Source organism: Lepidochelys kempii, chromosome 6 (genome assembly GCF_965140285.1).
Source record: "Lepidochelys kempii isolate rLepKem1 chromosome 6, rLepKem1.hap1, whole genome shotgun sequence".
NCBI classification, from domain to species: domain Eukaryota; kingdom Metazoa; phylum Chordata; order Testudines; family Cheloniidae; genus Lepidochelys; species Lepidochelys kempii.
This window is the reverse complement of record NC_136385.1, coordinates 64,019,136-64,045,174: the sequence shown is the minus strand read 5'-3', so window position 1 is coordinate 64,045,174 and position 26,039 is coordinate 64,019,136. Positions and strand designations below refer to the sequence as shown.

At 42.3% G+C, this 26,039-nt stretch overlaps 2 protein-coding genes across 7 annotated transcripts in view; one reads left to right on the top strand and one right to left on the bottom strand.

Annotated features, from left to right (window-relative positions):
- The first annotated feature begins 142 nt into the window (after positions 1-142).
- On the top strand, positions 143-20,740 carry ATP6V1D (ATPase H+ transporting V1 subunit D). The gene is made up of 9 exons (XM_073348388.2): positions 143-327; positions 7,644-7,761; positions 8,954-9,033; positions 10,229-10,296; positions 12,603-12,647; positions 13,082-13,185; positions 13,837-13,903; positions 18,015-18,093; positions 20,049-20,740. Exons 1-9 carry the CDS (start codon positions 287-289, stop codon positions 20,188-20,190), a joined length of 744 nt encoding a protein of 247 aa, XP_073204489.1. The 5' UTR covers positions 143-286; the 3' UTR covers positions 20,191-20,740.
- A 748-nt stretch (positions 20,741-21,488) lies between these two features.
- The window catches only part of PALS1 (protein associated with LIN7 1, MAGUK p55 family member), a 136,522-nt gene continuing 131,971 nt past the window's right edge, over positions 21,489-26,039 (bottom strand). For all 6 annotated transcript variants that reach the window (XM_073348379.1, XM_073348378.1, XM_073348383.1 and 3 more), the window contains one exon: positions 21,489-24,510. In XM_073348379.1, the coding sequence (XP_073204480.1) occupies positions 24,334-24,510 (177 nt within the window). In that variant the 3' untranslated portion in view covers positions 21,489-24,333. The remainder of the gene's footprint in view (positions 24,511-26,039) is intronic.

The following is a 26,039-nucleotide window of genomic DNA, read 5'->3' as shown; positions in this document are numbered from 1 at the left end:
GGTCACGTGACTACCACTGCCCGGCAGCCGCGCGTTGTTTTGCCCGTACTGTGTCAATGCGCGACATATGCAACGGAGACGGAAAGGCCCAACATCCGGGTCTTAGTTCCGCCATGTTCTTTGCGCCCGGCGTCTCTGCGCTGGGGGTGGAGCCAGCGGCGGGAAGCGGAAGGGGAAGGAAGCGGAGTCGGTCCTCCCTTGATTACCGGTCGTGCTGTCACACGTGACTGAGCCGGGTGGCCGTGGAGGCAGCAGCGGGTCGCGAGCGCCCTTCGCCGCGGTCAGGATGTCCGGCAAGGACCGGATCGAGATTTTCCCCTCGCGGATGTGAGTGACTCGCCCGGGCGGCGGCATCTGCCGGGGCCCCTCCCTGGCCGGAGCCGGGCTCCCCTCCTGGGCCCCGGGGCTCTGGCGCGGCGGCCCGGGCAGAGGCGGCTCCGGGACTAGCGCAGTGACCGGGGAGCGGGCGGGCGGCGTCACGGTGGTATCTAGGGGCCAGTCAGGGAGCAGCAGGACCTCCCTGCTCGGAGCCGCGCAGCAGACGGGAGCCGGCGGGAGCCCGCCCGCTTCGCCCAGTGGCCCTGCCCGTCGCTGCTTTGCCGATGGGATGCCGGGGTGTGGGAGCCACGTCGGCCCCGGCGAGTCGCTGTTCCCGGACCCCTACCCCAGCCCGCCCATCACGCTCCCCCGGGGAACGGCCCAGGCTCTGAAACCAGGGTTGGGGATTCTACAAATTTCGGGTTTTGCTGTTTAGGTGCAGGGGCTGCAACGCGCTGCGTGTGACTCGTCCCAGCTTTGTCACTGTCCTGTTCCAAGGGCGGAAGAGACCGTTGTGATCATCTGCCCTGACCTTCTGTGTAACCCGGGCCCAGGACTTCCCTGTGTCAATTCCTGTTGAACTAGAGCCTGTCTTTTAGAATAACAGCCGTGTTAGTCTGTATTCGCAAAAAGAAAAGGAGTATGTGTGGCACCTTAGAGACTAACCAATTTATTTGAGCATGAGCTTTCATGAGCTACAGCTCACTTCATCGGATGCATACTGTGAAAACTGCAGAAGACATTATATACGCAGAGACCATGAAACAATATCTCCTCCCACCCCACTCTCCTGATGGTAATAGCTTATCTAAAGTGATCATCAAGTTGAGCCATTTCCAGCACAAATCCAGGTTCTCTCACCCCCCCCCCCCCCAAACTCACTCTCCTGCTGGTAATAGCCCATCCAAAGAGTAGTCACTTTGGATGGGCTATTACCAGCAGGAGAGTGAGTTGGGGGGGGGGGTGAGAGAACCTGGTTTTGTGCTGGAAATGGCTCAACTTGATGATCACTTTAGATAAGCTATTACCAGCAGGAGAGTGGGGTGGGAGGAGGTATTGTTTCATGGTCTCTCTGTATATAATGTCTTCTGCAGTTTCCACAATATGCATCCGATGAAGTGAGCTGTAGCTCATGAAAGCTCATGCTCAAATAAATTGGTTAGTCTCTAAGGTGCCACAAGTACTCCTTTTCTTTTTGTCTTTTAGAAAAACGTCTAGTCTTGATTACATCTGACTTGGGTCATACAGGGCAGCTGGAAGCTGGGGTCACTGTATATATTAGGAAAAGTGTATAGCGAGGAAGGGGTTTGACAACCATGACATCTTGTAACATTTGACTTGGTTGGTGAGCCACTTACCCCACATTGAGTAAAACCTCAGCCTTGCTGAGGTATGTCTGAACAACTGTAAGGGATTGATTTCCTGCAGACATTGCAACTCACAAATACCCATGCTAAGGGTTTTTAACTGAGATCCTGCCTACTCCTGTGGATGTCAAATTCAGCTAATTTGTGCCAGAACCTCCAAGCATCTAACACGTTCCTGTAGTTCTCAGTCCAATACTGAAACCTCTCATTCTTAGCAGTTCTATCAACATAAATTTCTATTAAGTCTGCTCCATGTCAGAAGCACTCCCTCCAGATATCTTCAATGCATTTGCAATGTTTTTAATGAATCCATTCAACTGAGTATCTCTGAGGAACTTACAAGCGAATTGGACTCTGTCTTGTACTGCTACATTAGTCTCCTACAAAACTCCGTCATTAAGGCCAATATTATAACTGGGTTAAAAATGGTCCAGGGTGCAACCCCAATGCATGGGTTGTCCTTGAGCCTCTGGGTGCCAGAAGCTAGGACTGGATGCAGGATGGATCACTTGATGATTGCCCAGTTCTGTTCATTCTTTCTGAAGCATCTGGCGCTAGTCACTATCAGCATCCAGGATACTGGACTAGATGGACCATGGGTCTGACCCAGTATGGTGATTCTTATGATTTAAAAATTGCCAGTGATGGAGAATCTTATATTCTCTTTATGAAAACTGTTTCAGGAGATGATCATATGGCCAGTGCAGATGACTGTAGTTCCCTTGCTCTTGCAGGGGCAGTTTGCAATGTCATAATTCACTTAACTTCCCTTTGTCGCCTTATAACCAGAGATCCAAGTAGCTTACTTTTTTGTAGTGTTTTTATTGAGCAGTACAAATTCCACTGAATGCAACAAACATAAATAAAGGGGATCCTCAGAACCAGCAGTTTTCTGGGTGTGTAAAGCTTGGGCCACATTAAGATATTTTCCATTGTATTCCTTTTTTTTATGGCAATCCCTTTTAAAATATCAAAAAAATCTTTAAATTTAAAGAAAAACATAATATACTGGAAAAAGAAAAGGAGTACTTGTGGCACCTTAGAGACTAACCAATTTATTAGAGCATAAGCTTTCGTGAGCTACAGCTCACTTCATCAGATGCTGAGCTGTAGCTCACGAAAGCTTATGCTCTAATAAATTGGTTAGCCTCTAAGGTGCCACAAGTACTCCTTTTCTTTTTGCGAATACAGACTAACACGGCTGTTACTCTGAAACCTGTCATAATATACTGGGTTGCTCTGCACACATTTTTCTGTTAAACACACAACAAAAAATACAGACTTCATAAACAGAGGTCACATTTTAAGCTTCCTGATTTTGCCCATGCTCTATTTGTATTTGTGGCCTTGGGGGAGAATGAGCATGAAGACTGAGCTGTGAAACTAGATCAGTTCTTCCTGGAGAAACCATCTCAGGATTGAGACTGGTAATGAGGCAATCAAGACACCTCAGAAATTCAGTGACCATACAACTGGAGATTGAGGCCAGGTCTATGCTAGGAGTGCTTTGCCTGGCATAGGCAAAATAAGCTATTCCGGACAAAAGTATAGTTTTTCCAGTATAACTGTATTTACACTAAGGACTCTTGCCTGCACAGCTGTGTGTCACAAATCACAGCTTATCAGAGACTAGTGTAGAGCCGGCTTAAGCTTTTATACATAAAACTGATAAAGAATGGGACGTGGGACAGGAGAAGAATGTATTGGTTTTTGCTTTTACTTGAAAGAGAATAGCTGTATGGAAGCTGGAACATGAGACCTGTGTTGGGAGGCAAACTCTATGCTTGGTGTCAAGGAAAACCATGTATGAAGGCAGAACTTGACATTTACAGTCTTTGATATATAGCTGAGAATGGGGACATTCACTGAAATGCACTTTTCCTTTAATTTCAGATAGAAATTATTAACTTCCCAGATATTGTAAGTACTTCAAGTGGAATATGTAGGGTTCACAGCTAATTGTGTTGACAAAGGAAGTCAACTAAATGGAGTATAATCCCGATTCTCGGTAATTTTCCAGGTGCTGATTTGTCATGTAGTCAGATGTCTTTGACAAAGCATGGAATATGGCCATCATTACAGCAGAACACAAGACACTTGAAAGTTTGAGTTATGAAACTGCAGTCTTGTAATGTTTCTACTCAAAAACTGTTCAGATTTCCAGGGTCGGAGCAACCAAACTTCACCATGAGCAGGAGAGGGTCATTCTTAGTCTTGTATAAAATTGTGCTGACAGCTGCTGCTGTCAGCTTTAATACGTAGGTGGGTCCCGGCACATTATACCTCCACTTGATCTAAGTGGTCAGTTTGCAGTCTCTGCCTACAGCTCCTTGTTGAGAATAGCTGTGTGGTATATGTGGTCCTGAAAGGTTCATTGACTGTTTGACTAGATAACTCCATTTTCGATCGCTTGTCACTCCTGAAGCACAGATCACTAAACATTCTGCAAATGTGGATTCAGGGACTGCCCAAGTTTAGAATTGGTGTGTATCCTCAACATATTTCCAGAAGAATACGACCAATTCTGAACGAGGGATATTTTGATAAAATTTGTTTTTTCTTTTGAAATTCCATTAGTCATAGTAAAACATGACTAATCCCTAGGGGCCAGAGAGCAGAACGCAAGATCTTTCCATGTAGTGTTCTGAGTACAAATCGCTTTGGGAAGAAGGGTTAATGCTATGGGAAGGCATTTGAGAGTCTAGAGTTCTGGATTCCGTTCTTGACTCTGCTGCGTGAACTTAACTCCTCTGATTCAGTTTACCCTTATGTAAAACAGGGATAACATTTATCTTCCTCACAGTAGAATTGTCTTTTAAAAAGCACTTTTGAGATCCTTAATCAAATTAGTGTGCAATGTTAATGTACAGCAACCGAGGCATAACTGACTTATTAAAATTTTGAATAATAGCTGTTGTATTCCAGATCTTCTTCTCTTCTTAAGATTAAAAAATGCATCCCATGTAGAAAGATTATTACACTTACAAAGTAGAGCTTGAATTCATAGCTTCATTCGTTCAAGCTTCATTCATAGAAATGCAGAATCATAGATGCTGGACACAACCTAATAGATTATCTTTATCTGCCTTGTCTGGTTACTGCTACTGAATTGTCCTCTTCACTTTGTTCACTACTGCTCTTGTTCAGTTAAATTTTAAATGTTCCAAGTGATGGATCTTCCATGACTTTTGCAGGGAGCCTATTATGGAGGTGTATTTTTTTTTTCCACTGTTCATTTTTGTAGTCTTCACAGTTGTCTAGAATATTTCATCCAGAGAATTATGCCTAAGTTTGAGAGCACTCTTTCTCTAAAAATGATGAGAGGTGACTTGATTTAGGGTCTCAGCAGAGAAGTAAACTCATAGCAAGTTCTGTTAATAATCTGTCTGTCTTCTCCTCAATTGAACAGAATTTCTTACTCCATCTTGTTGTTAGTAAAGTTTCTTATTGGCATAAATCTTTTCTACTTCAAAGCTGCTTGGTGAAGTCTTTTTGTTCTAGCTGTTCTGGCTTGATGGTAAATAGGACTGTGTTTAATGCACACATGGAGTCTGTTAAATCTTGCTTGGACTAGAAAATGAGCCAGCCTTTGATAGTTAGATCTTGGAAAAAGCCAGCTGGTACATGGCTGTGAAATCGCTGAACCTGTTTGAAATTCCAGGCATTGATTTCTTCTAAAAAGGAGGCTTCATTTTTATTCCCTGAAAGACAATCTACTGTGAACATTCAGAAGTTTCAGTGCGAATTGAGTTCTTGGCTGTTTAGGAATTTATATGGCCTGTGTTGCTGTGGTATCTCAGTGTTTCAGACACATGAAAGAATGTATTGCCTCAACATGCCTGTGAGGTAGAAAAGTGTTGTTTGTTATTTTATAGATGTAGAACTGAGGTAAATGGAAATTAAGGCCATGTCCACACTACCACTATGGTCGGCAAAACTTGTGTCGCTTGGGGGTGTGAAAAAACACCCTCTGAGCAACATAAGTTTTGCTGGCATAAGGGGTAGTGGACACAGCACTATGTTGGCGGGAGAACTACTCCCACCAACATAGCTACTGCCGCTTGTTGGGGTTGGTTTAATTATGTCGACGGGTGAGTTCTCTCCCGTCAGCACAGAGCCGCTACACAAGCGATCTTACAGCAGTGCAACTGTAAGGTCTCTAGTGTAGACATGGCCTAAGTGTTTTTCCAAGGTCACACAGGAAGTCTCTGGGCTTGCCTTCACTGCAAACTTAACTCAAGTTGTAACTCAAGTGTTAACTCTAGCATGTATGCTATGCACTCTCTCTCTGTATCTAGACTAGATCAGAGGTTCTCAGGACAAATTTTTGGTGGCCTCAGAGTGTGGCCACCAACTCTTGCTGGTGGCCACTCATGCTTTTTTCTAAAATGCTTAATTGGCTTTAGGAAAAACAAATAAATATGCACATATACAGGTCCGAATCATTGTAATTTATTTATTGCTAGCTAGTAAGTCTGCTGTGAACAGTGATACTTGCAGGGTTGTTAATATCTCTGTTCACAGCAAACTTACTAGTTAGCAGTAAACAAACCTGCAGGTATCACTGTTCACAGCAGACTTACCCAGCCCCAGCAAGCCTGGGGACAAATTAAACCCTGGATGGGGGGTCGGGGTAGGCAGCAGGGGCCAGGGGTGATGGAATTGGGGCAGGGGGAGAAGCTCTGTAGCTGGGGACAGAAGCCTGAAGCCCTGCAGCCGGAGCCTGAAGCCCTGCAGCCGGAGCCTGAAGCCATATCACCCCAGGGTTTAAGACCAAATCCTGAGCCCCACCACCTCTGGGAAGGTGGGGAACTCACCATTTGCTTGCTCCTCCAGTGTTGTGTCCAGCTGTCCCCAGCCCCTGCTTGCAGCCCCAACAGCCAACATCAAGGTGGTGCATCCAGGAACAATGGGGAAGGGGAGCGGCTGCTGCTTTGTTTCCTCCCTCCCGCAAAAGCCCCTGGTGGCCGCATTTGAGAAATGCTGGGCTACACAATAGCCAAGTTAGCAGAACTCATTAGCTGCTAACGCAACCGTTCTGAGTAACTCAAGCTTTTCACAGTGTGGCCCCTCTTGCTTCAGCAAGGCTAACTCAAGAGGTGCAAACTCTCCAGTGAAGACACAGCTTATGGCAGTGATGGAAATGGAACCTGTGACCTTGGTTTCAGTTCTCAAATCTTCCTCAGGACTGAGTTTAATACTCAGTCCAGACCATTCAGAGGGTAGTACTTGCAAATTAGGATCACTTCCACCTGTCTCCACTGACTTGGAAATCTCTCACAGGATTTCTGAGGGTAGGGAATAACTCCACTTTCTGGACAGTGTTTGCTCTTTTCCAAAGGAGAGTGTGAGCTGCTGCTGAAAGTCTGGCTGCTGTTTTGTCTTGCCTGTTGCGGTCTTTTAAAAAAAAAAAAAAAAAAAAAAAAAGACTTGACTCTTTAGAAAAGCCAACTCTTGTTGGTTTCAATAGACAGACTAAAGTCTCATGAAGAATTGGTTGCCTTTATGGTATTTGAGAAGTGTCAAAAATAAGAATATTAGAAAGTAGAACAAATGTCCTCAGGATGACAATGGGCTAGTTTTGGTTCCTATTGAATGGCTCTAGAGAAGTTGCATTCCAAAGAATTTTGATTGTGTATTGTGTGGCTTTCTATAATGGAATGGCTGAGCAATGATTTGAAATACAGTGCCCGTATGTAGCACTTGTCAGCCTGTTGAGATCTTCAGCTTTACAAACACTAACCCACCTTTTGAGATGGGTAAGTAGAATTCCCATTTTTACAAATGAGAAAATGAGCCACATCAAGTGGTTGCTCGTGGTCAAGGAGACCAAGACGACTAACATGTCTTCAGATGCTTCCTAATGTCTGTCATTTTCCATGTCAGAAATTATTTTGCTTTCTCCTTATCCTTCTGAGTGATAGAAAAAAAATCTATATCTCTTTCCCTGCTTAATAGGGCTCAGACCATCATGAAGGCTCGTTTGAAAGGGGCCCAGACAGGTCGCAACCTCTTAAAGAAGAAATCTGATGCTCTGACTCTTCGATTCCGACAGATACTAAAGAAAATCATTGAGGTAGGTGAATTCAGTTTCTACCATGTCTGCCTTGCTCTGTTAGGAAATTATCTGTGTTCTGTAAACCATGCATTTCCATAGTGCTTCCATTGATATCACTTTCACATAGGTTAGAATTTGGTGGAATTTTGCAGGTAAGCTGCAGTTCTGGTAAATAACACTGAAGTGATTTTAGTTTTTCTATCTGAAGAAGCTGCGCAAGAGGCCTAAGACTCTGTTTAGGAATTTAAACCCCCTCTTCTTCCTTCTCCAATCAGCCATAAATCCTGCTTCCTTCTGTACCCAGAGCTGCCTACAGGCTTTCCTGAATTTTAGAAAACTGGCCAGTCCTGGTGGTGTTTAACCTGCTTCCTTCACTCTCTGGCTTGGGGAGGATGCTGTGGACCATCAGTGTCAGCTGCATGATTAGAAGCAGCAAACTCTGTCCAGCTTGATCTTATCCCTTTTTCTGTAAAGATACAGTGTTAATATGGGTGTTGGTGCACTCTGCGGCAGTAGCAGCAAACCCAAGATTTAACCATGGTCAGGTGAAATGATGCTGAACATGAATTCGGTTTGTCTACTCTTGTAACTGAACTGTGTTTAGCATTGCATTAGTTACAGTTGCTGCTGACAGCCATGGTTAGCAATGTTTCCATTTCATGGTGTAGATAAGGCCTCAGAAGTGTTGTCTGTTTTCCTGCAGACTCAGTAAGGCAGCAGTGCACTGGCTTATACTCAAATTTTTGGCTTCAATATTTTTTTTTTAACTGTATGGGCTAGAAATGCTTAAATCTTATCTGTGCTGAGAAGACTTGGAAAAAACAGATTTCCCAGTAGTTCAGCTGAATCACTGTAAGAAGCTGTTGGAGCCCTCTTGTGCTGTTCCCGTTTTTACTACCATGTTAAATCCTGGGATTCTCAGTTCACAATAATATGGTGGCCTATCAGGGGCATGCCATAAGCAATCTTACATTGTGTATCCATCCTAAAGATATAAAAAGTCACCTTTACATTTTAGTTTTTTGTGCTGCCTCCTTGGTGGGTGTGACCCACTGTTGGGAAACCTCAGGACACAGGATTCTTTGGTCTTTGACTAGGTACAGCAAACAGCTGTCAACGATTAATGTGACATCCTGAGGTGACTGCTTTTCAGCTCTAGGTTGAGTTATTTTTGTTAAGTTTTAAAATTGCATCTCTGGTCTCTTTATAGACTAAGATGTTAATGGGTGAGGTGATGAGAGAAGCTGCATTCTCACTTGCTGAGGCAAAATTCACGGCTGGAGACTTCAGGTGAGTATCACTGATTTGTACTGTACTGCTGTCTGGAGAATCCCCAGCTTTCCTTTCCCAGGAAGAGAGGACAACCAGCAGGCTGTTGGTTCCACTCTTAGGAGAAAAATGGAAGAAAGGAAAGTTCTGTAGTAGATGCTGGGAAAGGGAAAGGCAGCCTCATGATAAATTGAGGAAATATTCATCACTTTGGAAGTCAAACAAGCACATCAGCTGGTAGAAGCAGCTTTCAACTAAGTGTAAATGTAAACCCCTCAGGTGAGTCAGTGGTTGCTTCTGCAGCTTGGACTTTAAAGTGTAGGGAAATGGGAAAGTGTAACAGAAAGCTGGTCTAGTTTTCCCTTTTACTCTGTATTGCTGAGTGGTAGAGGCAGATTCTCCTCTTCCATGATTTCATCATCTTTTCTCAGTAACTCCCAGGGAGAACTACTATGCTGATGACTGTCTAGGGCAGTGGTCTCCAACCTTTTTATGCCCAAAATCACTTTTTGAATTTAAGAGCAATCCAGGATCTGTCCCATTCACTCCATCCCCTCACCCCCCAACTGTCAGGGTGGTTAAGCACTGGAATTAATTGTCTAGGGAGGTTGTGGAATCTATCATTGGAGATTTTTAAGATCAGGTTAGACAAACGCCTCTCAGGAATGGTCTAGATAATACTTATCCTGCCATGAGTGCAGAGGACTGGACTACATGACCTCTCAAAGTCCCGTCCAGTCCTATGATTCTATGCACAGTCACACAAAATCCAACTTAATGCTGGAACCTTGGCCCAGATTTCAGGTTTTTTGGGTTCTTGTGTAAATTAGAGCCATAATATTACTAGAATATTTTTGTGTGGTTTTCTGCCAGATAAATAACTCCTTTTCAGGCATAGATTTGAGGTTGGAAAGAGCCTTGATGAGCCAGGTGTGCAATGTGCGTTGTAGATACTCGGTCTCTTTAGATTTACTAACAGATGCAGTCTCCTCACTTAGTTTCATAGCTCTTTTGTGTTAGCTTTTGATTTCTATGTAAAAGGTTTCTTCATTGAACTGCTAGTGTGGGTGAGCTAATCTTCAGAAAACTCAGTGCCAGAGCTGGAGACTTGTTCCATGAATCCTCGAAGCAGTTTGACTGCTGGTTAACCATTGCACACAACTGATGAATTCATGACTTGATTTTACCCATTTAAGGTGCATTTTCTTCTCTTCAGTACCACTGTGATCCAGAATGTGAACAAAGCTCAAGTCAAGATCAGAGCTAAGAAAGACAACGTAGCAGGTGACTATCTCCCCACCTTTGCGAAGTACAAGTATGTCACAGGCCCATTTATGTTTCCTGGAAAATACAGATGGTTTGTAAACAGAATGTATGTCTCCTCTTCTGCATTTCTCTTCTCCCCTCCTCCTTTTATTACTAGGGACACTTGCATATGAAAATAAGAACTTTGTGGACTACAGATTCATTTGGTCTCCATAATTGTTACAATAAGAAATTTTGCAGTCAGGGAAACGGGAGGATGGCCTCGGATTAAGTCATTTAGTCCACTTTTGCAGGTGCCAGGTATGGTTTTCCACTGCAGCCTATTCTTCAGAGCTTTGTCGAGTCCAGTTTTAATGTCCCGAGCAGTGGGGCTTCCACTGCTTCCCTCAGGCCAGCTACACCATGTTCTAGTAGATATCTCCTGTGTGGAAGTTTTTTAGTATATGCAGCTCTAACTTTTGTTTGATTTCATCCCGTTATTCCTAGTAATACAACCTAGATCACACTGAACAGTTCCTTTCAAATACTTGTGCAAATATATTCCCCTCAGACATCACTTAACCCAGCTACACATATTACGTAGGATCTTTTGATGTTTCCTCAGATCATTTTCTCAAACCACTTAATTTTTGTTCCTCTTCTCTATGCTTCCTTTAACTTATGAACATATTTTTAGTATCTCATCAGCTGTATGAAGGACTTATCACCAGCTTGTTTTGTAACATGCTTCTGTACACAACCCTTAAAATGTCATTGGCTGTTTTTGCTGCTGTATTCCATTACGAACATAAGAATGGCCATACTGGGTCAGATGTCGCCCAATATCCTGGGTTTTGACAGGGGCCAGTACAGATGGGGAATGAACAAAACAGGGTAATTTCAAGTGATCCGTTCCCTGTCATCCAATCCCAACTTCTGGCATTTGGAGGTTGAGGGACGCCCAGAGGATGGGGTTATGTCCCTTACTATCTTAACCATTGGTAGACCTATTAGCCATCTTCCATGAACTTATCTAATTCTTTTTGAACCAGAATATTAGTTTTGGCCTTCACAACATCCCATGCAATGAGTTCCATGGGTTAACTGTTTACTATGTGAAGAAATACTTTGTTATTTAAACCTGCTCCCTATTAATTTCATTGGGGGACCCCGGTTCTTGTGTTAGGCGAAGGAGTAAACAACACTTTCCTATTCACAAACTTGTATTTTATCCCTCCTAAATCTCTTTAAGCATCATTGCTTCCATATGTCTCGGAACATCTTCAGTTATGCTGTGTGTGCATGTGCACCACTTCACAGCAACCAGCTGCACCCCAACTGCAGGATTCTGCCTTCAGAAAGGGAAGAAGGATCTATAAATCCAGTCCCTCATCTTGCCTAAATGAAGTGAGAGTACATAAATTGCTGTCTGGTCAACTTTTGACAATCAGACAATGCATAACTATTGGGGTGGGGTGTGTGTATGTCCTGGACTCTAAAGATACCTGGTTATGCCAGAAAATTCCATGCAAAGTGCTAACACAATACATTATTTAACTGAAAAATTGCCACTCAGAGTCAGGAAACATTATAAAGTTGAATGCTCAGCGCATACCTTAAAACATGGCTCACTTGTTATCAACAAAATAACCAAATACTATCAAACTGAGTCTACATACCTGAATTTCTAATGCAATTTCTGGGACTTGTGTTTTTTAAGACACATTCTACAGTGATGTGCTATGGACACTGCTTATCATAATCTCAGTGTTGTGTTCACCCATTGTTTAATTTGTACTTCTTGTCAGCTCTTTAGGTCAGAAATCATTTTATGTTTGTGTGGTGCCTAGCACAATGGATTGTCTGGGACCTCTGGAGGCTACTGTGAGACAAATAAAGCATATTACAACCCCAAATTCTTAAATTTAAATGCTTGTCTTTAGAACTACTAGACTGATTTTCTTTAAACATAGCTATATGTTTGGGTCTCAATGAGATCTAAAAAACAAGTTTGCAATTTCTATTTTTGGTTATTTGCGTTCTCTTTGCTTACAATTTCTGACTGGAAGATAAAGAAGAAAATCATGGTTTTGAATATGCAAGTGTCTAAGCCAAGTTGGTTCAAACTTAAAAAAAAAAATTGACTTCTAGCTGAGGGAGCATGGAGACCTTCAGCTCCCAAAGAATTTAATGTTAGGAGCAATTATGGGAGAAGGAAGAGACTAGAATTGAAGTTGAACTAACATTAGCTACAGCATGTTCTGCCTTTGTAAAAAATACTGTAGTCTGAGTACCAAATAAAACATTCAGTGATTCTTACACACACTCTTGTGTGTCTTTAACAGGTGTAACTTTACCGGTGTTTGAGCATTACCAAGAAGGAGGGGACAGTAAGTACAAAATGGATGTTTTATGTCTTCAGGTGCTTGCGAAAAATACTTGGGTGTCCTGGAAACCCTTTATCATTGAAACCCTGACAACACAGGAACTGGTAATGCAAGCTTTCTCCATGTTGCTCTGTCAACGCTGACTGGCAGGGGGTTGCCTTTGGGGCCAGAGGGGAGTGTAGCTTTGGTCTGTATGCTGAAATTGCTAATAAGAGGTCACTCCCAAGGTGCAGACTTCATAGACCACTGAACAATCATCCAACAGTAGTGATGGTCAGTAACTACTACTGTTTTCAATATTAGAACTGCTCACTGAGAGGTGAAGGATTCAGCATTCCATTAGCAGTCCCATAAGCGTCTCTGTACTTGTGCTCTGGCAATTTTGTTGAGAGGCTTCATTCTTGCTAATAGCTCTACTGTTTGATGGGTTATTTCAGGTTATGAGTTGACTGGCTTAGCTAGAGGTGGAGAGCAGCTGGCAAAATTGAAGAGGAACTATGCCAAAGCAGTGGAGCTGCTTGTAGAATTGGCCTCGCTCCAGGTAGGTGGGAGCAGAAGACGAGCTAAAGGGGTTCTGGTTTCTCTGTTGTTCGATGGACAATCTTGGTGGCTAAGGATGTAGTAACCCCTTGATCTCTGAGCATTGCGTGTGGAGATCGAAGGGCTGCAGTGTTCCCACAATACTGCAGTTCTTTTTCAGTTTGTCTTCTCTCATCAGAGTCTTGAGCTTCTCTCTTTTTTTCTACCCTACCTCTCCCACACCTACAACTGTTGCTGGCAGGCATAGACACTGCATGTTAATTGCTCCTCTGGATCCTCTTGGTCCTCTGCAGCCTCTCCTCCTGAAAATGTGTGAGAAAGAGACTGAATGGCTGCTTTAGCTACTCACAAGTATAGCTCTGCAGGGCCTTTCGTGGCCAGTTTTCTTACTGTTATTTTGAACTCTTAAGATGCCTGGCTTGTAAACGCCCCCCTTTGGGTTACTGGCATATGTAACAGTAGGTTAGTTACAGTAAGTATTTAGTCACAGCATACAAACATGTCCATGAGAATATACCTGTTTGCACAAGGGCAGGGCGGAATTTAGCCTTTAAAGCAAGCATGCTTGGCTCCCTGAAGCCATCTATGCTTGTTGGATGGTAAAAATACTGTGTCTCATTTGGTTTTGTATTATTTAATCTCACTGTCATAGACTTCGTTTGTTACACTGGATGAAGCCATTAAGATAACAAACCGGCGTGTGAATGCTATTGAACATGGTGAGTGAGTTGGAGCTTTCCCCCTTTAAGACGCTTAACTGATTTTTGAGCTTCCTTAGGAGATGAAGAGCAGCATAGAGTCCTGGCAACTGTCACTCTTCATTGGTCTGCTTTGCTGTTAAGGGGATTTCTGTCCTGATCAGGAGTTGCTATAACAATATTACGTAGGTGGAGAATAAACCAGGAACTATATTGTAAATGAAAATGCCAATGTGCATTAGACACAGGTTGCAAGTCTTGCAAGGACTAGATGAAAGGGAGCTGTACTGTGGTCCATAGAGCATTTGCTGATGCTCTATGGATACCTGTCTAGCCCCACGATGCCAACTCTCCCCTTTGTTTTCAGACATTATCTTGCATTGAGATCTACTAATATTACCTTTGTCATTTTCCCATGTAAGTGATTGCTTTTGTTGTCATAGGGATGTTAAGAGATTTTGAATGGAGTGGGGATGGGAGGTGGTCAGTCGTAGATCCTAGTGAGATCCCTTTTGTGGCCCCCACTGAGACTTCAGTGGGTGGAATCCAAGCATCTGGACCCTGAATGGATCCTGGGGTCCCTGGGTGCAATCTTCTGTTTAGCATCACCCTTCTGAGTGTTGGAATCTGCTCTCTGGCCACCTTGCCCTGCTGGGCAAAGCGCTGACCCTTCAGACTCCTCAGTACTCAAACCCCCTCCCCCTCACCACCCAGAACTCCACTCAACAGGTGCAAAGCTTCTGGTTTACAATATAACTCTCTCCAGGGTACACCATAGTTGTGAAGCAGTCAACACTCTCTCACTTTGTTCAGTCTGTCAACTTTATGCTCTTTATATTTAATCCATGTAAAGCACAGGAGAGTACAGATTACATAAAACAATAAAACCTCCTTAAAGTTAATGTCCTCATTTGCTCACCCTTCCCTTGGGAGATTATCTGTGTTGTATCTGTCAGCAGGCAGGGTCTTTCACCCCCTTGCCTACCCTGTGCCCCTATAGCCCCTTAAGTAACTCTGGTGCAAAATGGCTCTCTCCCCCATTCCCCTCTGATATATCATTCAGACTCCTGCTGGGATCACCTGTTTCCTTTGTTCTGCCTATTAGTGATTTTCTATTACTACCAACTTCTTTTCAAACAAGAAGGGTCCTTGCCTGGTCCTCATTGTTGAGATACTGTGCTCTGCATAGCTCAAGTAGTTAATTTTTCATCAGCTGTTCAAAATTCATTTCCCCTGTCTCTCTTCACTATTCCTTTCCTGAAAAATCTGAGGCTTTTCCCTTTACTGTTGTGGCACTTATAGCAACTCTCACTGTCATAGATCCCACACACATTGTCACCAGATATGTCACAATCAGCACAATTGTCTCATGGAAGTTTTCCCTCCCATTACCAATTACTTTCTTAACTGGGGCTGCAGAACCCTGCCTTGTTGAGCCAGACATGCTAGTCTGCTCCAACACAGACTCAGGGTCTGAACCATGTGCCCCAAAGCTGCAGACTTAGCTGCAGACTTAACTGAAAACAGCTTAAGAAGTGCTCGTCTCTAGCGCCCAGCTCCCAATGGGATCCAAACCCCATTTTACTCTGTAAAAAGCTTATACAGAGTAAACTCAAATTGTCCACCCTCTATAACACTGATAAAGAGATATGCACAGTTGTTTGCTCCCCCAGGTATTAATTACTTTGGGTAAATTAATAAGCAAAAGTGATTTTATTAAATATAAAAAGGATTTAAGTGGTTCAGAGTAATAACAGACAGAACAAAGTAAGTTACCAAATAAAATAAAACAAAACACACAAGTCTAAGCTTAATACATTTAAGAAACTAAGTACAGGTAAATCTCACCCTCAGAGATGTTCCAATACGCTTCTTTCAGGGACTAGACTCCTTTCTAGTCTGGGTCCAATCCTTTCCCCGGTACAGTCCTTGTTCCAGCTCAGGTGGTAGCTAGGAGATTTCTCAGGACTGCAGCCCCGTTTGTTCTGTTCCACCCCCTTTTATAGCTTTGGCACAAGGCAGGAATCTTTTGTCTGTCTGGGTCCCCACCCCTCCTTCTACATGGAAAAGCACCAGGTTTAAGATGGATTCTAGTACCAGGTGACATGGTCACGTGTCCTGTGAGATCCCAAGCCTTTATTCTTCCTGGCCTGACTCACAGGAAGGCTTAAGAGTAAACAGAGCCATTGTCATAGTTGGTGGGAGCCATCAAGATTCCAAACCACCGTTAATGGCCCACACTTTGCATAATTACAGTAGGACCTCAGAGTTCTATTTCATACGTCTAGTTTCAGATACAAGAATGATACATTCATACAAATAGGATGACCACACTCAGTAGATAAGATTTGTAATGATACCTTACAAAAGACCTTTTGGATGAAGCATATTCCACTTATATTATATTCAACACATTAGCATATTTTCATAAAATTATATGGAGTGCAACATCACACAGGGTAATGAGGGCTCTAGAAACGCTTATGGTAGATTGTGCTTCTCCTAGGAAAGCATGTCTTCAAACACAATTTCATATCCTCCATGCCAATGCTTAACTCCTATCTCTCATTTGCCTTTGGTGTCATCTCTGGGCCTGAACTCCTCGTCCCTCCTTTTCCTGATGGTGGAATCTGTCTTTTGCCACTCTGCTGTGTTGCTTGTGTACAACCCTGCTGCAGGTCCCTCTACTAAGCCATCCAGTTTTAACCTCCTGCCACTTAGATTATTTCAAGGGCCTCCTCAAGACCCAGCTCTCCGGACTTCTTTTGCCTTTTCATATATACAAAGAAGCATGACATTGAACTCCATCTTCAACTCCTTTGCACTGCTTACTTCAGGATTCAAGTCTAAATTGTCCCCCTTGTTAAGCAATGCAGCTTTCCATGGACTTGCTCCATCAAACTTACAGGTCTTCTCTTGTCTTCCCCTCACTGCTCACACACTTCACTCATTTAGCAGTGACCTCCACCCTGGTCTTCCAAACAAGCTTGACACTGTTTGTGAGAGAGCCTTCTCCTTTGCAGATCCTATTGTTGGCAGTAGTCTTTCAGAATTGACTAGCTCTCATATCAAAGCTGTGCTGAAAATGTCATCTCCTGCTCTTGTCCTTATGACTGAATTTAATTTGCCATACTGACATGCCATACATACCATGCTGCTGCATCACATGCTGTCTGACATCATGGTCTCCGTTGGCATACAATTTGAATGACAGATATTGCACAACACTTAAATTTATAGCACCCTTTATCCAGAAAGGAGCCCAAAGCATTTTATAAATTAGGGATCTTATCATGCACAACTTAAACATGGCACTGCAAAGTTTAACTTTGCACAGCAGTGCTGTGCAACCATTCAAGATAGGAAGTTGTGGGTAAAAAAGTCACACCCAACAAACTGCTGAAAGAACCAGTGGTAGAAGAACAGAGGCAGAAGAATGCAGTTTCTGAAATAGAAATTTGGCCAATACACTGTGGTTAAGACCTTCATTGTTATGGAAATGGCCTGGGACCTTGACCTTCAAGAGTTCAGGATGTTAGTGGTCAAAGATCTTGTTACACCTTATCCAAGAGAGAGCACCTATTTCAGCACAGTACTGCACTCCCTGGGATATTGGTTCCGTACCTACAGAATCAGGTTTGCCTTGCAGGCCTCCCATGTCAGGCCTCGCCCTTTTCAGCCTCATCTGAGGAGATCACCGTATAAGATTATATGGATGCAGAAAGAAAGCAAATCATTCAGTCTCATTATTGTAGGACAAGGACCTGAAGCTGTGGAATGAAAAGTTTTAAGTTGGACATGGGGGGAAAAAAAAGATTGTCTACAGAAAAATAAACTTACTGATTTCACTACTTAGTTCTCCCCATTCAACCTCCATTGGAAGCCAGTGCAAGCTGGCTCCATTGAATTATTGGCGCAGGTTATGAAATGCTGAGCCCTGTTAAAGAAAAGTTTGGTGTTGGTTACTTGCTCTTAATGAAACACTGCAGTTCTTTCTGTCAGAATAAGGGAGGCATTTACGCTCCCTCAGACAAGCAGATCACTGGGCTGACTTTGAATGTATGAGATCTCTCCTCACTGTACATTCTGTGTTTGCATGAATAATATGGTAGTGATTCTTCCTATGTCTTAGTGATTATTCCCAGGATTGAGCGCACACTGTCCTATATCATCACGGAGCTGGATGAGAGAGAGCGAGAGGAGTTCTACAGGTAAGTGATGTGAATGGAGGGGGTCGTGCTGGCCCCTCTCTTTCTTCTCACAAATTCTCTTTTGAGAGAGAGAAAGAAATGGTAGTGATGGGGTAGAGAAGGAGAACTGTGCAGTAGGCTGGACTATTGACATCCTGCTTTTAGAAACTACCCAGTGCTTATTGCACGTGCAGGTCACCAGTGCTGCCTAAGCACCGGTTCACAGCCACTTCCCTCCTAGATGGGAGTAAACCTCTGCTGTTATGCTGTGTGGTCCTTGACACCCTGTGCCGAGGCCTTGGGAGGGAATGGTGGAGCACTGCAGTGCATACTGAATGTCCTGCTGTAAGGGCCTATTCTGTAGATCTAGTTGCCCTCTCCTCTCAGATTCCATGGGAGTTTGCTCTGGGCCACCTTCCCTAGCTGGTGTGGCTACTCCTGTGTATGCTGTTTCCAGAGCCTTGAGAAGAGAAGTGATGGAGCCACTAAAACTAAACCTTAAGCAAAATGGGGCTTTCCTTGCTTCTAGCTGACAAACAGAGCAGGTGGGGGTGTGATTCTTTCAAAAAAACAGTCTAGTGAAGACTTCAGAAAACACTTCCTAACATTTGCCCTTGAGAGTAATTGCTGTAGGTGCCACAAGGATGTGATGTGATCACAATGGGGGATAGGGGGGAGAAATGGTCTGTGCAATTGTGAATGGGGAGGTGGAGGTTGATCCGCACTCCGCTCTCATGCTATTACGATGTATTCACCACCCAAAAGTTTGAAAACCCTCTCGTTTAAGGGATCAAGAGGCAAACTAGAAAAATACCGGTCCAGAGTGTTTTTGATGGATAAATCTGCAAACTTTCAAGGGCTGTGGTGAGAGAATCTTGGGAAGGTCAAGCTTAATGTGATGGGGGGAAAGACGTTAGTACTAGGTTAAAGGAGGCAGGGCTAAACATTCACATCTTTCTGTCCTATGTGAAATTCAGATTGAAGGAAGCTGGCTCGTTCATCTGTTGTACCCCTTTCTATTTACTTACATTGTTTAGCATTAAGCTTTCTCAATTAATGAACTTCTAAAAAGGCTCTCTACCTGTCTTTGTTCCTTTGCACCTTTATTCTTTCCTTGTGCTGATTCATTTTCCCATGAATCCTACCAGGTGTCTTGGATAGATTTTCTTCAGTCACTGTGGGAGGCCTCAGAGGTTCTCCTACCATCCCTACAGGCTGGAGAGGATTAAGTTAGGAGGCAGGGTGTGGCATTGATTGGCCAGCCCACCAGGGTGAACAGCTCATTGCACAGAGAGGGCCACTCAGTCTTAATCTAGTTTCAAATCAAGCAGAGGGAGTTAAACACTAATCAGCCACTCAGCCTACCCTTTTGGTGGCAGAGGGATGGCCTACTCTTTTTGTGGGTGTAGTCCTGGGCTTTGTGCCACTGGAAGGAAATTATTGCCCATTAGAGGCAGGCAACCTGGTGCCAAGAAGCTGAAGTTTGAGGAAAGGTTAGAAGAAACTGGCCTTTTTCTTGCTGGGGGGGGAACCATTAAGAGGTTTTAAGGTTGTAATTGTGGCTAAAAAAATTGGAGGATAGCTGAAGCCAGTTGCTCAGTTCAGATCTCAGGTTCAAGCTAAGAATAGGAAAGCGAGGAGTAAACTGCATGCAGGTCAAACTAGTTCACTCCAGAGTAACATGCCTATAAAATGCCTAGTGTATACAGGTTAGGTGCCTCTCTTGCTGGAGTAGGAATTGAGGGATCATCAGACAAGATAGATTTAGTATGTTTTACAGGTCAGCATATTGGGGCCCAGAGAGCATCTTGCTGTACCTACATGTAAGCTATCATGTCAAATGTATTGCATCAGCGGTCTTTCCCGGGGCTCCCCAGAGGACTGATGGAAAAGCCGAACTGTTGGAGCACATCTTAATTTCTTAGGAAGAGGAACCATCAATGCAGGCATTAATTACACCCCAATTCTCACTACAGGTTAAAGAAGATTCAGGAGAAGAAAAAAATATTGAAAGAGAAGAATGAGAGAGAGCGGGCGTTACGGAAAGCTGCTGGGGGGGAACATGAACCTGCCAATCTCCTAGCAGAAGAGAAGGATGAAGACCTCCTCTTTGAGTAGCTCTGTTGGATGGGGAGACCTAGACAGCAGCGTGTTAACTGATGTAATTCTGGACATGCTTTCTGGATATTTATGTGGTTCTTCATTTGGTGTATTAGCCTGTGAGCTCCATTGATTGTGGTTTTTCCCAAGATGAGAACTCTGGGAGCTTTTTTTGGTGGGGGTATAGAAGCAGAAAAAAGAGACTAGCAGGAGTCTGGTCTCTAGTGTAAGGGAGAGGTTCTTGCTACTGCCAATCTACCACCACCTGTTTTGCTTCTTAATGGCTACTGAATCTTGACTGCTGTTGATTAAGGATATATTTATAGCAATCATACCCTCCTTTCTCTCCTTCCTACCTTTAAAACATAAGGAGTGTTTTCCACTAAGGGAGGGAAAAAAACCCTATGTGCATGTTAACAGGTGAAAGTAGGTGCTACAATTAACTTGCAAAGTATTAATGATAGAAAAGCTAGATTGTTCAGACTAACCTTGTTGCTGGAAGACATCTTCCATTTTGTGTAACTGTAGGAGAAAATTCATGTGTCTAGTAAAATTATTTTAAATGTTACTGTCTGGTGTCCACCCTAAGGTTTTGCTAAGTAGGAGACAAAGTTGCTACTTTCATGACCCTGGAAACTGTGGCATAGCAGGCTCAGTAACAGTGCAAGCTTTTCCCTTGCTTTGTAGCCACTGTACCTTAATCTTGAACCAGAGGGGCCCACTTCCAGTGCTGTCTCCATGTCCACTGGACCCTTTGTCTCTCCTGAGGTGATGATGAAGTGCTATGGATCACATTCTAGTGTAACCTTGACTGAAATGGCAAAGCCATTTTCTATAGGCCACTGAGCAGCTTTATATAGGACTCTAAAATCCCTGGTGATAGACAAGGCCATTCTTATTATTCTTCTGCTGAGGGGTTAACACAGCAGTACAATACATGCACAGAGGCAACATTATTTATGGCATGTCTTATGTTTGGAATGCATGAGTTTGAAGACTGAGTACATTCCTGCTCTGTGTGGTACAGGCTTACAGCTAGAGCTGTGGTGGGGGTGGTGCTGGACTTCAATTCCCACTTGACTATGAGCTCAGCCCTAATTTGTAGTCTTCCCTATCAACTACATGCATGCCCCTGAGCTGTGTCCACACTGTTAAGATACTTATGGTATTTATTTTGAGCTTAAGGGGCACTTAGTGCTTTTTAAAAAAATTACAGAAGCATGGAACTCTTCAATTGAAATACTTAAGCACTTAGGTTCAACCAACCCCAAAGCAGCCTTTGAGTGATGGCAGAAAAGACTTCAACAGTAGCTACATCAGGTAAAAATTGTAGTTTATTTTGTCTAGAAATATTTTACATTTTTTACATAGTGTGCAGTTCATGAGGTCTCAAAATACAGAGTGCAGATACATTGGGGCTAACCACAGGTCATTGAAATTATTAGTTGTCAAGTCCACATCTTATACAATTATTCATAATCCTTCAATATTTTTGTTTAATTCAGATGATGAAACAGTTTTTTTCAATAAATCTGGATTGGTAAAAATGAAGATACCTTCCCCTTTCAGCTGGCTATTAAACAGGTGACCATGCCTAGTGTTTCTTCCAGCAATCAAGTCTTTTACCCCTCAAAGGGACTGAAAAGACACTCTTCCTTCATGACAAAATGGTAGAAAATGCTTACTTACTCCAGGTTCAGGCAATTTGGGTTCAAACTCTAAAACTAGTGCCAGATACCAATATCCATCTGAGCTCTGTGAGCCTAGTCTGTTCCTCAGTACTGCTCCAGCACACTCACATAATTAGATACAAAGCCAACACTGCCTCCTATAGTCGTGATCATTTCACTTCCATAAATGGATCTCTGTGAAATATCAACACCCCCCCATACTTCAAAAACAAACAGGGTACAGCTAAACATCTCTCAACCTACTGCATTCAAAGTCTTAAGGATAGGAGAGAAGGGCGTGAGATTTACCAGCATTCACAGCATTAGTTAATAACAATGTAACATTGAATCTGTCAGGGTTCAGTAATAGAGAGAAATTTTGATAATTCACCTGTGACATCTTTAAAGATGCCTCTCTAAAGATTGCACTTCAACAACTTTTCACTTTAGCAACTTTTTTTTTTTTACAGGCAGTTGAGAATCTACAACTTAAGCGATGTAAACTTTGAAGGGCAGAATTGATGGATAATGCTGTTGCCCCCCAGCACCTGAATTTTGTAGTGTCTCACACCAGACTAAACAGTTAGTGGCTTGCTGCCTCACACTGCAGGTGCACTTACTTTGAATACTTGACTTGGAGCTAATTTAGTAACATGCTAGCTATTGACCCAAACATGATATGCAGTTAATTTCAGTGTCATTTAAGGCTTCCAACACCCACCTCGCTGTAGGTATGTTAGTGAATGGACCTTATGATTCTTCTCTCAGCCATAGCATGTTCACCAAGATAATATGTACCATGGTTCTAAAACCCAAGTAAACAGCTTATAACTTCTCTCCATAGGCAACCAACTTGCTGGGCCTCGTCTAGGTTTACTGCAGACAGTACAATCTCTATCTTTCACCCTGCAATACAGGAACGTCACTTTACTAAAAGTGATTTAAAACAACCTTTTCACACTATACTCATTCTCTGTGTAGCCTAGAGCTCTTCATTCAGCTATAGACACAGAAGGCAAGAGGTTTGCCTGGATTTGTTCTTCGAAGAAAATATATACACAAAACAAGACTGTGAAAAACAAACTCACTCTTCATTTCTCACTGTTACACTGAATCAACTACACATTGACATAACTCCAGTGTTTAAATGTGGGAACAAGGAAAGACTGTGGCTAAACAAGAGGAGAATCAACATTCACATTCAAGATTGTTCATGCTACCCCCAGAACAAAGAAAAGCTAAAGGTAACATTTCATTTCAATGCTTGGAATAGCCCTGCTGCAGATTTGACAGCTGCACAACTTTCACAGCTCAGGCTAGTCTGTAGGGACATGCTGAACTTAGACGGCAGAACATGCTAGGATATAGACCGTGTAATACATATGTTTCCATATCTGAGGTTGTTTCCTTAAGGTGACTGGTTTACTTAGAGTAGTTACATTCAGCGGTTTTAATTCCAGTTAATTACCTGTAGGACCATTAGCCACAATATATACCAGGGCCAAAATAAAAAGACACTCATTACAACTGCCCATTCAGTCAGTATCCTTTATGTTATAAGAACTGTTTACATTATCAGGAAGAATATTTTTTAAAATCCGCATGTTTTATAAGAATGTTTTTTTTTTTTTTTAATAAAAATATAACCTCTGCCTTCTAAACATCTCTACAAATCTGTGGGGAGCAATGGCTCCCAAATCAACCGATAAGCTTTAAAGAAAAACACAATTCCATAAAAATATCACATCTAAAAGATCAGTACATATTCCTCTCTCATTGGACCTAAGGTTAATGTGCAGTCAAATCTGATTTATAAAGTCTGACTAAAAAGACACAAAGGGTTGAAATATTTACATTATACACATTTTGCAAATTACAGTGCTCTCAGAAAGTGGAATGTAAATAATTAAAAAAATAAATTCAAGCCTAACCAGGCAACTCCAGACCAAAGCGCACCTTATTCTGTGTATTTTTAAAAGGGGAGAATTTCTCATAAACCTTAGTGTCTCATGTAGATTATTTCTCTGCCCGATGTTTTCGTAAAAGGTATATTCACAAACTACTGTCATGTCCCACAAGGTCATTAAGTTAACAGTGTTAAATAATAATAATATTTATAACTATGTGACAACATGGACTGTATATATACATACATTTAAAATCTTTAGTTTTTAAAGAAAGGTGATTCTAGATAGAAAAGGTAAATCAGCTGTTAGAAAGGCTATTTAAACTATTAAAAATTGTACTGGCTTCTTCAGAGCTTCCATTTCTAGTCCAAAGATGAGAAGAAAACCCAGACAATCTTTAATCAGTATATCATTCTGTTCATGAACTGCCTAATAGATTTTCTTCACTAATACACCAACTATCAAGGGGTGCACCCACAGAGGTCTAGAGCTCACACTGCCACCTAATATTTAAGTCTGATGTGCAATCTCCCTTTGACAGACTGCTGGATACAAGTCTGCTTGTCCCTTAGAACTGTTCTTTTTCACCGTAACCAGGTGGATGGCACCCACTGAGGTTCCGTGTCAAGTTTGTTTATTAAACGAAGTAGCTCCTGATATGCCTTATCAAGATCAGAATTCACAATTGCTGTGTCAAAATAGTGGCCATTGTTTTGTTCCATCTCTCTGGTCTTCTCTATGATTTCTCTTAGCTCTTCTGGCTGTAATGAAAACATAGGAGGAATTAATTTATATCGTATAATTATATGAACATTCTGAATGTTCATTTTGAAAAAATGAACAAAACTACTCATCAGGGGATTGTAAGGTCTTGTACAAAATTTTCATGGCACAGGCAAGTTTTGCTTGGAAACTGCTACAGTGGGCTAGAAAAATGTAATTCCACACACAATGGCTGAAAATGTATGAAGCTGTACAACTACAACAAATATTTTTACAGCAGGTATGTATTTTAATAAGGGCAGGACATGAGACATTTCTATGCATTTTAATAACTATCCAAAATGTGGTAGTTTTGTTTTGTGTGTTCTAAAAGACTTAAGTCTTTAGCAGTAGTTGGTCAGGAAATTCCACTGATCATGCCCAGTCTTATTCCATCACTAGATGATGATGCAGTATTGAGTGAAAAAACTTTTAAAGACATGAAAGGAAAATGATAGAATGATTATTGCAATTAACTGCCCAGCAAATAAGTGCCCTCAAAGGAACCAAATAAGAGAAAAAAAAATGTTTCAAAAAAAATAAAGGCTAAGAGTTTCAAAAGTGCCAAAGTGATGTATGAGCCAAATTCTCATTAATTTAAACAAAAAAACCCACACCAGTGATGTGAAAGAAACAGTGCTGAGATAATTTAGATTAAAATTTAGATTGCGTTACAGAAATAGGAACCATGACTTTGAACATGTAACAACACAATTACAAGAATCAAAACAAAGTTTAGGAAAATGTATTTAAAATATGCTCATTTTTAAAAACAAAAAAAACCTACAGGGAAAGGGACAAGATAAGAGTTACCATAAAAAAACTACACCAGGATAATGAGGAAATGTTAAGAACCACACAATGCAAGTTGCTGAAACCAGTTCACCATTCAGTGAATGTTGCAATAACAACAGAAGAGGAGTTTCAGGGGAGTGAAAGGGCCAAGTGGCAGAAAAGCAGGAAAATTGCAGATGGGCTGGAAATGAATGTCCAGATAAGAGAGGCAGAGGGAGAACTGGGAAAGAAGTTAGCAGTGGAATGGGATCATTCTACTTCAGGATTTTTATTACCAGTGTAAACAGATTACAGAAGCATGCCAGATTTCTCAAAGCTTCCTGTGCTTATTCCACTGCATCATTAACTAAGGCAAAAAATATTGTTTCCCTATGATACATGAGATAAGAAGTAAGGTAGGTATTTTCAAACGGACGTAAAAGAGATTTTAGGATTAAACCTGATTTTTGTTAGGTTTTAATTAAAAAAAATCCCAAACAAAATATTTTTTGGGGAAAGGGCTAGAATAGAAGCTTCCACAAAAGAGTGGGTTACTCACCCTGTGCACTAACTGAGATTCTTCAAAATGTGACCCCCTATGGGTGCTCCACTGTAGGTGTGGCAGCACCCTGTGCGCCTGGGATCAGAGATCTTCATCAGCAGTGCCCGTCAGATCGCAGATACACACCTCCCTTCTCGCGCCATGAGTGGGATGTATATATAGTGCTGTGCAGTTTGACTGCCCCCAGTTCCT

Coding starts and splice junctions, on each gene's coding strand:
- ATP6V1D (XM_073348388.2), top strand. CDS start 287: ATGTCCGGCAAGGACCGGATCGAGATTTTCCCCTCGCGGAT. Junction 7,762..8,953: donor TACTAAAGAAAATCATTGAG/GTAGGTGAATTC, acceptor GTCTCTTTATAG/ACTAAGATGTTAATGGGTGA. Junction 18,094..20,048: donor GAGCGAGAGGAGTTCTACAG/GTAAGTGATGTG, acceptor TTCTCACTACAG/GTTAAAGAAGATTCAGGAGA.